This window comes from Marmota marmota, unplaced genomic scaffold, assembly GCF_001458135.2.
Source record: "Marmota marmota marmota unplaced genomic scaffold, marMar, whole genome shotgun sequence".
In the NCBI taxonomy this organism is placed as follows: domain Eukaryota; kingdom Metazoa; phylum Chordata; class Mammalia; order Rodentia; family Sciuridae; genus Marmota; species Marmota marmota.
In genome coordinates, this window is record NW_026000294.1 from 8,002,948 (window position 1) to 8,017,306 (window position 14,359).

The 14,359-nt window shown below is 41.5% G+C and overlaps 1 protein-coding gene across 5 annotated transcripts in view; it reads left to right on the forward strand.

Annotated features, from left to right (window-relative positions):
- Positions 1-14,359, forward strand: part of Arhgef9 (Cdc42 guanine nucleotide exchange factor 9) — a 374,830-nt gene that overhangs the window by 204,092 nt on the left and 156,379 nt on the right. For 2 of the 5 annotated variants that reach the window (XM_048797210.1, XM_048797215.1), the window contains exon 1: positions 11,691-12,171. The exons of the other annotated variants lie outside the window; for them this stretch is intronic. In XM_048797210.1, the coding sequence (XP_048653167.1) occupies positions 12,142-12,171 (30 nt within the window). In that variant the 5' untranslated portion in view covers positions 11,691-12,141. Of the gene's footprint in view, positions 1-11,690; positions 12,172-14,359 lie in introns of those variants that run through there. 5 annotated transcript variants of the gene reach the window in all.

A 14,359-nucleotide genomic window follows, 5' to 3' on the forward strand; every position in this document is an offset into this window, starting at 1 on the left:
TACGTAGATGCCAGACTGAGTATATGAAAGTTAAGTCAAAGCATGACACATGCCATTCTTCTGCTCAATATCCTTCAATTGACTCTCATCTCACTAAGAATAAAGGCCTAATTCTTACCCTACATGATCAGACCCCTATTAACTCTGTGACTTTATCTCCTACTGTGGTGTCCAGGGCTCACTCTACTGTACTCACACCAGTCTCTCCACTCTTCTTTAGAGCCACCAGACACTTTTCAGCCCTAAGCCTTTGTGGTTATTACTTTAACATACCATACAATTTGTATTAGTTCTATCAAGGTCCTTCACCCTTAGGGGTCTTCTGAAATCCCCTCAACCCTACCTTTACTATTATGGTTTCAATGTGAGGTGTCCCCCCAAATGCAAGAAGGTTTAGAGAAGAAATTATTGGGTTGTGAGAATCTTAACCCAATCAGTGAATTGATCCACTGATAGTGATTAATTGAGTGGTAAGTGAAGTGTTAGGGTGTGGCTGTAGGAGGTGGGCATTGGGGCCATGGCTTTAGGGTATATATTTGTATCTGGCAAGTGGAGTGTCTCTCTCTCTCTCTCTCTCTCTCTCTCTCTCTCTCCTTCCTGATCATGATGTGAGCTGCTTCCCTCTGCCACACTCTTCTGTCATGATGTTCAGTCTCACTGTGAGCCCCAAGGAATGGAGCTGGCCTTCTATGGACTAAGACCTCTGAAACCATTAGCCCTCAAATAAACATTTCCACCTCTACAGTTCTGCTTGGGTCTTCTAGTCACAGCAGCAAAAAGAGCTGGCTGAAACACTTACCCTCACCCCACAATTAATCACTAACATCAGAGCTTACATGTGCCAGGGATTGTGCTAAGGACTTTACATGTATATACTTGTTTACTTGTCACAGCAACTTTTTGATATAGGTACTATTAATATTCCTATTTTTCAGATAAGGAAATTGAGTCCAAGAGAGAGAAAATAACCAGTTCAAGTACCTGTCTTACTGTTAGAGTAGTATATTTCAAATTGTTCACACTAGTGTGTGTGTGTGTATGTGTATATTAACATCTTGTTAGGAATATATACTTATAGTTATAAATTATTCATATATGTATATATAAACTAACATGCAAATTTTAAATAAACTTTTCATGAAATAATACCCTATTATTTGCTTTTTATTCTGATATTTTCTGTTAAAAATAAAGAAAATCTGGTTAGGACACATCTAATTGACTTTACCACTCACATGAGTCTACTTCAGTATTTACCATTCACTATAAGTTTATAAATATCCTTTTGAAAACCATTGTCCACCCCTTTCAAGGATTTTTGTATTTTTTAGAGACCCACAGAATATCTTCATACCCAAAAGCTATTGTTTAATTGTGGAGTATCAGGCATCAAAAGAGACATGAGAAGAGAGATGGAAGAATTTCTAGCAAGATTCAGAGTGGTGAAAGTTGGAACCTGCTTGGATCACTCTGCCCCCTTAGAACACAGACTGAGAAATGCAGGGAGAGGAGTTCTGAGAGGATATTTTTACAAAGGGCACATGAATTGGAAAATGTGGCTATGTCAATGGACTAAAGAGTAGTTAGAAGAGTATATAGGGTCAGGCTGTGGATTCTTGTTGATATCTTGTTAGGAATTTGAACTTCATCTTCTAAACAAAGGGAAGTCATTGAAAGTGTTTAATCAGGGGAGCATCTGGATCAAGCAGTTCTTTAGGTATATAACTATGGAAGCAGTGAGAGAATGAATTTGAGGGCAGAAAATTAAAGGTGGGAAGACACATAGGTGGCTGCTATAATGGTCCAGGAGAGACATAAATGAGAGCCTGACCTAGGACAGGGGTTACAAATATAGAGAGGAAGAGATACACAGAAGAAATGGTATAGGAATATAATCAACAGGATTTGGTAGCTAATTATATATATATATTCTCTCCACCTTCCCAGTTTATCCCTCATCCCAGATGCTTTCCTCTGCCAAATTATTCCTCACCCCAGGGTTTCCACAGCAGCCTGATGAACTCTGTGAATCCAACATACCAGGAAGAGGAAGAATGGGTGTGGGTGGTATCTCCTGCTGTGTGACGTAAGAAAGAGGAGACAGATCATCATAGAAGGCCAGATGGAGCCAGGTCATCCTGTTGCCGTAGCATTCAGATGATCACAGAATTTTAGAGCGGAAAGACCTTAGTATCCTGCTGTGGGGATGTCCTACTCTGGGGAGGGGCCGGATGAGGATGGAGGAGTCTAGCAAGAAATGAGCTTTTAGGGAAACCTCAGTCTTGATCTCTGAAGCTTGCCCCTTCCCCCACCCTTCTCCTTTCTGTTTTCCCCCTTCCTCTCTCCCTTTTTCTTCCCCTCTTCTCCTTCCTCCTCATTCATTACTATGTCCTCATCCTTCTTCTTTTTCTCCTTTTTCTCTCTCCTTCTCTTTTCCTCTTCTTCTTTTCCTTTCCTATTCATCCTCTTTTTCATCTTTCTTTTAAAAAAAAATTTACTCCTTTCCCTCCATCTCTTCTCTGTTCTCTTCCTGACTCTCAGAACGTTCAGCAACAAAGTAAGATTCTCCGGAGGGCTGGAGATGTGGCTCAGTGGTAGAGTACTTGCCCAGCACATGCGAGGCCCTGGGTTCAATCACATAAAGATAAATAAATAAAATAAAGGTATTGTGTCCATCTACAACTAAAAAGAAAAAAAAAAGATTTATTGGGAGCTCAGGAATCAGCGCACACCAACTGAGAAATGATCCATGCCATCCCAGGTCAAAGATTGCAGCAGGTTCCCTGGAAGAAGCCCCAATTCCTACTAAACAAATACCATGATTATTTTTTTTTTAACTCAGCTTTCATTGTTTTAGTTGTAAGTGGACACAATACCTTTATTTTATTTATTTATTTATATGTGGTGCTGAGAATCAAACCTAGGGCCTCACACATGCTAGGTGAGTGCTGTACTGCTGAGCCACAACCCCAGCTCCCATGATTATTTTTTATAGTGTTTTTTAGTTCAACTTCTTGTCTCCTCACCAACTCCTTGGAGAATATCTTAGCAATCCCACAGAACAGAAAATTTAGGATTTCCCCTATCATTCAGTGAAGGTCAGTGAAAACTGGGACCAGAAATGAGGGCTCTTATGTTTTCAGTTCTTCACTTCTTTCTCTTGTTTACTGGCTTCCTCACTTCTATAAGTGTGGTCCATGAATCAGCAACATCCTTTGAAGAATACAGAACCGCAGGCCTCACTCTGATCTTACTGAATCCAAATTTTCATTTTAATAAGAACATTATTAAAAACATTTAATAAGAACATTACATTTTAAAAAGCACTGTCTACATAGACCACATTTCTCATGTATGGTCACTGCCATTTCTAGAGCAACACATTCTGGGTTAAGTCTCCTAGAACTGTGAAAGAGTAAAGAAATTGATGGTAAGAGAGCCCTGGATGGCAGGGGTCACCATTCAGATGCCTCTGGAAGCTAAGCAGGAGTCAGTTAGGGAGTTCTGGCTCTAAAGGAGGCAGCTGCCATCAACTCCATTTGATTGTCACAAAGTAGGAATACAAGCCTAGGGCTGCCAGACTTCTCAATGTTTGAACAGAAGCTGGAAATCCAGACTTTTATGAAATATCTTGATTTTAAAAACATATTGTTTAACATCCAGCAAACTTTTAAAACACTTTGGTGGGCAAATTAAACAGGGCTCTTGTCAAGACTTTCTGTTTATAGCTTCTGATGTAGTCTAGGTTTATTTGTTTTTAGCAGCAGGGATTCTTTGTTCAATCAAAATCTTACCTGGAAGCTTAATGCATAAAGCAGATGAAAGGAGAACTATTCTGGTTGAAGTGGGTTTCAGAACTCCTCCTACTCTGTCACCTAAATGTCCCCCAGGACAAGACATGGCTCTGCAAGACCCTCCCGATATTGTACAAAAGCAGAAGTCAAAAAAAGCATAGAGAGACTCTTAACTACATTATTTGACAGATGAAGAGACAAAGTGGTTTATCCAAGGTTACACTGCAGTTACTGGACTTCTAGTCCCAGACTCTTCTCAAATTACCTTACTGACTTCTTTTTATGGTTCTCTCTGTGTGTGTGTGTGTATGTGTGTGTATATGTTTTGCTGGGGATTGATTGAACCCAGGGCTTTGGGCCTGCAAGGCAAGTGCTCAACTAACTGAGCTATATCCCAGCCCAACTTTGCATGCTCTAGCACAGCCTTTCATCAATGGAGGATCCATTCTGCAGCACCTCTGGCAGGTACTTTTCCAAACTCTGCTTCAATACCTTCAGTGATGCGACTTTAAAAGGGTGAACATTAACATATGAGCTTCACTTGCCAGGGAATGTTTGTGGGTTTTGTAGGTCCCGAATCCACTCAAATGATTTACCCAAATGCTGTTTGAATGCGCAGGCAGGTAAGTCTGCTCATCTAGTTGATACTATTCAGTTATTTAATAAGGTCCTGCCTTTGTCTTAAAAATGAATAGAGGGCTTAAGAACAAATTCTTTAGTAGACAGGAAGCTAGGGCTGAAGGCATGACATGGAATAAAGAGAAGAAGGAGGTAAGAAGGAAAGGGATGGGTGCCAGGAAGAGGTTTAACTTGAAGTCATCATTCATACAAATTTGAGAGTAAAGAGTCCATGGAGAACGAAGAGTAGGAAAGTAACTAATGAGTTCCTATCCTGGTGGAAAGAACAGGTGTTTCATCTGGTAGGTCCCTGTGAGACTGTTGAGCTGACTCTCCCTACATTCTAGGGTGGTGCTTTCTGAAGCACCCTGATTAGCAGCATTTTATCCTGTGTTCAGGCTCTGCCTTCTGTGGCCTGAAGACAGAATAGTGTGACTACTTCCTCCCTGCACTTCCTCTGGCTGCTTTAGGCCCACTTTACAGGCTCGATTCAAGTGCTTCCACAGCACACTGGGTCTTTACTCTTGCTGGGTCTGCATGATCAGGGAGCTGCTTGAGAAACTTGGGGAGAAGAAGTTAGCATGCACAGTCAAACTGCTGCTTGGGAAACTTAGGGATGAAGAATTGTGTTCTCAGGGATGGGAGCTCACATGCCAGGTAAACCTTCTTCCCCAAATCAGGAACACTGGCTGTCTTCAGGATCTCTGCCCATCTATATGCCAAATATGGCAAAATATATTTCTTATTTAATTTTGGACAAAGAAAGTTATCTTAAAGACTCCAGCACAGTGAAAGTACTTTGATGTAGAGCTGAGCTTCTAACACTTGAATGTGCATGTGAATTATTAGGGCTCTTTTGAAAATGTTGATGCTGAGTCAACAGGTAGTCTACATTTCTACTAAACACCCTGATAATGGGGGATGCTGGTCTGAGGTCTACAATATGAGTAGTTGCAAGAGGTTAGATGACCTTGAGAATCCATCCAGCTGAATTTTTCTTTTCTGATTTTTTAAAATGGTACTGGGGATTGAACCCAGGGGCATATAACAACTGAGGCTGCACATCCCCAGCCTTTTTAATATTTTATTTTTAGATAGGGTCTTGATGAGTTGTTTAGGGCCTTGATAAGTTGCTGAGGCTGGCTTTGAACTTAGGATCCTCCTGCCTCAGCCTCCCAAACCACTAGGATTACAGGTATGCACCACTGCTCCTGGTTGGATTTTCTTCTCACAGCCTATTTTATATGTGTATCTATTTTCCAATTACACTAACTTCTTGGTTTAAATTATTTTCTTTGTTAGATTTATTATTATTATTATTTCTCATTTCTATCCCTTCTATCATCACAACATAACATTTGACTCCTTGCACATGCCATTTGCCTCTGCCACCTATTATCCCTTATTTTTGCTTTAAACTCCTGAATTTCTGGTCCTGCCTGATTCTTTGATACCATCTCCCACCATTAACTTATAGTTCATTGTGTTCTGCCACATTGGCCTTCTTCTGTCTTCTGCACATGTCAGTCTGATTTCCATCTCTGGGCTTTTTCCTTTGTTGTTCCTTCTTGTTTGGAATGCTCTGTCCCCATATGTCTAAATGACTTGGTTCTTCTCCATATTTCAGTGTCAACTCAGATGTTACCTCCTCAGAGAAGCTTTTCTTGACCACCTAGGTAAAGCAATATCTCCCTCCCTGGTCACTTTCTATTACATTATACTGTTTATCATTTTCGTAATAATTAATCAGTACCTAATATTACCTTATTTTTGGGTTTTGGGTTCAAGGTATAAACCCTCCATTAGAATATAAACTCCTCAAGCTTAGAGATTTAGTCTGTCTTGTTCCCTGCTGTTTCCCCAGCACCTCCAGCAAACTTGGAACAAAGTAGGTTCTTGATGCATAATTCTTGGTTGGGAGACTGTCTTCCTGGTCATTCTTCCACATTCAGTGAACACTATTACTTTTCTTCACATCTTCTCCTGTCTGCCTATTACCAGCATTCCTTGAGGATGGCCTCACTTTCAACAACTCGGTCAGAAAACTTCTGCTGGTAGTAACCCATATCTTGTCATAACTAGTAAGCAACAGATATCCCCCAGAATTTCAACCCTCCCCTCTTTGACCACTGTATCTTGTTCTTCCAGCTCACTTTGGCACCTCACAATAATTCTTCTACAGCATCGAGATCTTCAATTCATTGGCTCTATCATTCCATTAACTTTAACCCGTACTCGGCACTCCTCCTTGTGTCCTCTTTTCTCTTCTGTCTAGCTTGAATTCCCTGGTCCACTATTATGGTTACACCCTGAAGCAAATGCTTCCAACTCCATTGTCCAATTCATCCATTTTATTTGCTTTGCAAATCTCCCTCAGATTCCATTCAACCACTTGTCTTCCCCATATCTGTGTCTGATTAGCAAAATGGACTGGAGAAAAGTCCTACAGCTGTGCTGACTTATTTTGCTTTACCACAAGGCCTCAATTAGGTACTCAATACTCCCCACAAACTCTACTAATTCTTCTTTTTGTGTCTGCTTTTCCACTCCAAGACAGTGGCTCTCAAACTCGGTTGCAGACTAGAATAATCTAGAGAGCTTTAAAAAACCCTGATGCCAGTGGTTCAAGTTGAAAACCTAAAGCTATCTATAATTCCTTCTTCCTTCATCTCACATTCCACACCCAATCTATCACCAAGTTATGCTGTTTCTATCTTGAATTGTATTTCAACTATTTTTTAACCTCTGTGCATCATTTTTACTGTTCTTCTAGTCCAATTCACTATTATCATTCCCCTGGATCACTTCAACAGCTTCTACCACCACCACCCCCTTTAGTCTGCTCACCACATAGCAGCATGAATGTTTTTTTTGAAATGTAATCAAGTAAACTACTGTGCTTAAAACCCCTCAATTTCCCCTCCTCTATTCCAGAAACTCTTAAAATATATATAAGTTATTTTTTCTGTGCCCTTAAAGGCTTTACACATCCTAGATTCTGATAAATTTGTCTCCTATCACTCTTCCCCTTTATCTCTAGGTTTTAGCCTCATTGTGTTTCCACTTCCTGGGACTACAAGTCTGTTTAATATTTTAGACCTAATTTACTTTCTAGGTTTTTTTGGTATATTTGTTTGTTTTTATGTGTGTGTGCCTAGAATACTTTCCCCTTACCTTTTACATGGCTGGCTCACTTTAAATCTTTAGGCCTCAACTTATATTCCATTTCCTTGGAGAAGTCTTCCCTTTAAACTCTCTCTCCCCTCCCCCAGAGTTACACTCTAACTCTTCACTTTCTTTCATAGCACTTATTACCATCTGGATTACTGTATTTATTTACCTTATCCTACTTGTCTATTGGATAGAAATGAAGGCATGGGCTATGTTCATCATGTTCACTGCTATAGCATCCATGCTCAACAGAGTGCCTGGCACATAGTAGAAACATATTTTTATTGAATTTATAACAAGTAAAAATGAGTAGTAATATATGTAGCAAATATTGTTTCATCAATACAACACAGGTTATAATAAAGATTTTATCTTTGCATTATTGTAATTGTGTACTTTAAATTTTCACTACGGCACTCCATTCACTGTCTAGAATCAAGGGTTCAAATTTTTTCTTTTATCCCAACTGAGCCACTAACTTACATTATTCCTTCTTTTCCATGGGACTGTATTTTCTCATCAGCAAAATGAGAATGTTGGAGAAGATATTCTTTAAGACCTTTGCCAACTCTGATATCCAATGGATTGGTGTTTGCTTAAAACTCTTAGGTACATAATTTTGGACCTGAGATATAGAGAAGCTAGGTACTTGCCTGATGATACCCACCAATAGTTAATTTAGCCCTTGACTCAGCTCTGGACAAAGCCACAGCCACAACAGGTAGGGATCAGCTTGAGCTGGTACCTCTGTCCTTCTAAAAGCCTGACTTTGGGGTCTCCAAATCACTATGGACTCAAAGAAAATGCACCAGAAGAGGACATACCTTAGATTATCTTCCTCCTCATTGCTGCTCATGGCCATAAAAGAGGAGATTATTTGGCTTTTCTCCACTGAGATCAGGTACCAGGTTATCTACCAAATAAGCTTCTAGGAGATTATGACCTCAAGAGAGGTCTGGAACACAGAAATGGTTGAAACTCTAGATTTTCATTATCCTGTTCTGAGTGCTTACTGGTTGCCAGGTCCTATGCTAAGTTCTTACCTTGGGTGAATTCATCAAATATTCATAACAATCTTATTAGCCCTATTCACAGATGAAGAAACTGTCCAGGCAAAGGACACTGAATTGAGATCTCCAATTCATTTGCTAAGTATATGGCAATGCAAATAATTGATTGAATTCAAACAGTTCTGGATATAAAGCCTATAATCTTACCTATTATGTTATATCCCCTCTAACTATTCACGTGGTTCTAGGCAAATAGGTATTCTAGACACTGGATTCAATGGTGTCTAATTATGCCTCTGGGATTAACATCCATTCTTCTGCATGAGTCTCTAATCTTTTTATTTTCAGATCCATTCCCCACTCTTGTATTGAAAACTACATGTCTTAGGCTCCCCTGATTTCTTACCTCTTTTGTCTGCACAAGAAGACACACCTATAGGAGTTTGGTGGGCAGGATAAAGAAAGAAGCCAGGGTATTTTCCCCACTATATGCTTCAGAGGGATATTTTCTGGTGGTAACTGTATTTCTCCATGTCTTCAGCTTTTGTTGAACAACTCCAATGTTCATGATACCTGCTTCTAACAAGCTGTCACACCATGCTTTTAGCTTCTGCATGGCAGCACTGTTTCTGGGTTCAAATAACATTACTATCTCCCAATATCCATCTGCCCTATGAATGGTGCAGCATTCTGTGTTTACCAAATGCTGGGATACCTTACCACTCCTGTTTGCCTTTTTAGCTATGCACATGTGATGTATTCACTGTATTAAATTCTCTGGTTTAAAAACCCTAAGATAATCTCATGTAATCCCAATGACCCAGGAGGCTGAGGCAGGAAAAGATTGAAAATCTGAGACCAGTTCCAGCAATTTAACAAATCCCTTAACAACTTAGCAAGACTGTCTCAGTATAAAAAATAAAAAGTTTTGGGAATGTAGATCAGTGATAAAGCATCCCTGGGTACAATCCCTAGTACCAAAATAAATAATTATTTTTTTTTAAATTAAAGAAACATAGGGTAGTTTCTGTTTCCCTGATGTAAACCAATACTTTTCCATAATCCCAGGGCTACTCATATCATATAAACTGCTTATATCTTTCAGAGCACAATCTCACATTTCTTTTATTTATTTACTGGTTTATTACCCATATCTCATCTACTCCAAATAGATTGTAAGCTCTATGAGGAACTTTGTCTTGTATCCTGAGCATCTACCACAAAGTTTGGCATATAGGGACCCAATAATATTGTTGAATGAATTGATCCATCAAAAAGTTCAAGTTTTTATTGGATATATCCTGTGTGCCAGATACTGTTGTAGAAGATACTAAGGTGAATAAGTTAGTACTTTCAAAAACAAGAAATAAAAAGTTATAATTTCATTTAAGTAACAAATAATAGAAGAAAAACATACATATACCAGAATATTCATTTACTAAGGCTGCCATATCCAAGTACCAAAGATAGGTGGCTTTAACAGAAATTTATTTTCTCACAGTTGTGGAGGCTAGAAGTCTGAGATCAGGGTCTTGTCAGGGTTGGTTTCTTCTGAGACTTCTCTCCTGAGCTTGTAGATAACTATCTTTTCCCCAAGTCTTCACTGTATACCTGGCTTGTGTCATACTGGATTAGGGTGCACCCTCATAGTCTCATTTTAACCTAATAACTATGTTAAAGATCCTATTTCCAAATACGAATCACATTCTGAGGCACTAGGGATTAGGACATCAATTTATGAATGGGGTGGGCACTATTCAGCCTGTAATAACCAGGAAATAAAATAGATCTTTTTCAATTGAGAGAGTTAAATGGCAGTGCAATAGGAATTAGATTTAAAAAAAAAGTCAAAACCAAGGCCTTTAAATGTTCCTGGCAATCTTTCTAAAGGTGGTAGATCTTAAAGAGTCATGATAGTTTGAATGGGCTGGTTGGCTTGAGAAGGTGCATTGAAGATATTTAGCATTAATGAAGGCCCAGAGGTGGGAAAGTGAGAAGAAATTGTAGAATCACTGATGTCTGGACCAACAGACTTGGGAGGATGTTAAAAGGTCACCTAGGCCAAATTTCCATTTTATTCAAGAATCCCTTGCCTAAGACCCATTCAGCTTCTGCTTGTGCACCTCCCCTGACTGGGAGCTCCTCAAGGCTTCAATCTTTGGCCAGGTCTGTCTTGCCAAAACAATGGCTTGGATGAATTTTGGTTTCCTAAGAAGCAGAGGACAATGAGACTGTGTACCATGCCAGTGATGTCTTCATGCCAGTCACCTCCCTGAACTGCTGAAATCATACTTTAATTCCCTCTTGATGTGGTTGCAACCTCTGGTATTTTTTTTTTAATTCCATTCTTGACAGATTGCCCTGCAAGCCAGGAGCCTTGGATTCTTGTCTCATTTTCTGTACTACTTTGGGCAGGTGTCTTTCAACCTCTGAGTTTCCTTGTTCATGTCTATAATGGGGGTAATTAATACTCTTTGTTGTGTACAACTCACAGAGTTATTGTGAGGATTATGTGAAATAATAATGGGTGTGAATGTGACTGACAACATCAACTTTCAACAATTGCAAAGGTGCCAGCCTGGGTTGCATTGCCCAGAGTTGAGGGCATTATGAAGAGGTGGGCGGTTTCTCCGTTTGCCTGTTTTGCTGATGTACATTTGACTCATTCTCAGCAAAATAAGCAAATGGAAAATTCATCCATCATCAAACTACCTTCCATGTTCCTGAGGGTATGAAGGAGAAGTCTAAAGTGGTGTGTGAGTGGGTGGGAGGAGGGAGGACAAGAACCAAATAAAGTATGGAAAGCTTCAGAGAGTAATATTAAGGCTTTATCTTTTTGTATGTGACCTTATACAGATCCTTTCCATCCCTCAACCTCCATTTATTTATCTGTAAAATGGAGATACTAATGCCTACTTCCACAGGATTGTTCTGACAAGTAAAAGTAATGCAAATGAAAGCCCCAGAGAGTACACACCGAGAGAGAATACCCCAGGGGAGTATGCAGAAGGAAAGCTTGGGGGAGGGAGGCATGAGAGTACTGGCATGGCTTCTTTGGGGCCGGATCTTATTAGGAGATTGGCTCAACACCTTTTGCAACTTTCAAGAGGACTTTCCGCTGACTCAACACTATTGGGAAGCCCCAAAAAAACAGCATCTAACTCCAGCGCAACGGGAGGCAGGCAGAGGTGGCAGCTGCCTTCTCCCTGGCGGAGGTTATTCACCCCCAGTCTCGCCTGTACCCTATCCCCCCATTCTAAGGCCTTTTGTGGGGACAAAGGCAGCCTATTGGGATCCCCCTTGGCGTGCGTCTTACTGCCAAGCCCCTGGGGAGCAGCGGGGCTGAGAGGCAGAGCCTGCTGCCTGGAATGAAACAACCTGACTGAAGGCGAGGTCCCAGGCGGAGGGGATTGGGCTGTAAAGCTGTGGAGGAGGGGAGGCGGAGGGGGCGCTGGGGCTCTCGCTCGCTCCAGCCCAGCCCTCTTATCCACCCCGCGACAACCCGCGCCAGCCACAGGGCCTCAGAGAAGCAGGACTTCGCGGGCACCATGCAGTGGATTAGGGGCGGATCGGGAATGGTGAGTGCACGTAGCCCTCCTGGCTTCCCCTGCTTAAGTCTTAGTCCCCCAGCCCCACCTCCAGTCCCTCCAACCAGCTTCCGTGGAAGGAGCCCACCGCCCTCGCCGCTGTCCTTGAGACACCAGTGAGCTTGCTGTGGCCATTTTAGGAGCCCCTGTTCGCCCGCCTGCCCAGGAAAGCCCCCTCCCATCCCCCTCCGCATTTCTGCCGCCCTCTCTGTTTGGGGTGGGGGTTAGAGGAAGCATCCAGGAGCATTCCAGAGGTCACCTGGGAGGCTAGAGAGGCAAGAGGGCTAGCATTGGGGATCTTAGAGCAGTGACACTCAAGAGGAGGCTGGCAACCTGGCACGGGGCTGGGGGAGCTGTCGCAAGCCTGGGATTGTGGAGGGGTCCTTATGGGAGAGCTGCATGTCCTCCCAATGAATCTGCATGTACCCCCGGCCCCTGGTCAGCCTCAGGCATGAGGGCCAGAGACCGACTCTGAGGGAGCCCTGCAACCCTCCCTTGCCTGGGCTGGGGTCACCCTGTTCACACTTAGGGCTTTGTCAAGGAGAGACAGCTGCAGAACCCCCATTCTGGAAATGGGTCTGCACTACCTTTAACTAGCAGAGTCCCCCCCCCACTCCACAAAGAGTGTGTGTATTTAGTATCATTCTCCAACAGTTCGTTTTATGCCTTGGTGCTCCCTTGTCTACCTGGAGACCTTGGAATGACTTCCCTTTGCAGATAGGAAGTGGTGCCTGCATCTTGATGCTTCTCTGACTCAGCGGGGGGTAGCTTAAGTATGGTCATGTGCTCTGGGGAGTGGGATGCCACAGTGATTTTGTCCTCAGCCAGGAGACTTGGACAAGAGGGTCTTGGAGGGCAGTTGGGGTGGGTCAGCAGGCACTGATGGTAATGCCAGCCCATACTTCTGCACTGCCATTCACAACCCAGAGCTGAAACAAAGTAGCCTGAAGCAATTGAGCAAAAATTGATATTTAAATTCTTTTTGTTCCCATTCTGGAAGAGAGAGGGGAATCTTGTGTAGACTAGGACTGTATTCAGCAGAGTTGTCTCTTCCCTTCCTCAGGGTATTCTCTGGCTCTCTATTTCAGTAGTTCTTAAAGGCATCTATTTTATGTGCCTAAATGCCAGGGCTTCAAGAGACCTTTCTTCTCAGACCTCCCTTGCTTCCCAGGGTCCCAATTAAAGCTAATCAAATGTTTCTAGAACCAGAAAAGGTTAGAGCTGGTAAAGATCTTAGAGTCCGTGCAGACCAACCAGGAAAACAAAATCAGAGAATAGGAGAGGTTTGCTGAAGGCCACAAACTCTGGGAGGTATATCCAAGTCTAGCACCTTAGTCTCCTGACTCTTCCTCACTGTCCTTCTCTACTATTTCACAGAATCATCTGTTCAAATGGTGCTGAGAGAGGCAGAAAGGGACAAAGAGTCATGATCTTTGGAGAGGACCTTCTTCAGTATGAAAAAATGACATAAAATTTGTGTGAAAACCCCTATGCCAGTCCTGGCATTTCTGGCAGTGGTGTCTGAGTGAGACTTTCCTCCTCTTTCAAATATATTGTAGTATAGAGGCCCAGAGCCACCCACTGAAAACATACTAAATTTATGGGAAAAAATTGAAGTTTTGCCATTTGTATGAGAGAAGAGAGTGGTAGACATATTATGAACACTATGTAATTGAAGATTGAGATGGGGAAAATCTCAGTATATTATTTTTAGGGTACTGAGGCAGTGAATATTATATGATAACAGTATTTATTTAGCTACTTGCCAGAATTCAAGGGATAAGAATAATAAACTGTATTTTTGCCTGGGAGGCAGGAAACCTCTAGTCTTGGCCCTGCTATTAACTCTTTGATAAGAATGCTTTGGGCCTCAGATTTCTCACCTTTAAATAGGGCTATTAATGATCACCAAAATACCATTCAGGCCTGAGTTTCTAAGATTCCTAGGAGTAAATGTTGGATAAAAGTTAAGTAGTAGCTTATGAAAAAATAAGAACTGTATATCTAGCCACCATTTTATAATGTGGCTTGTCAAAAGGTCTTTGCTCCTTGTTTTTACATTTGCAAGGTGCCTGAAATACAGATTGAGCTTTTTATAACAGTGAGATTTCTGTTTAGAACATCTATTGTAATTTATTTCAAGTATTACATGTAACTCATGGTCCTTGAACATAAAACA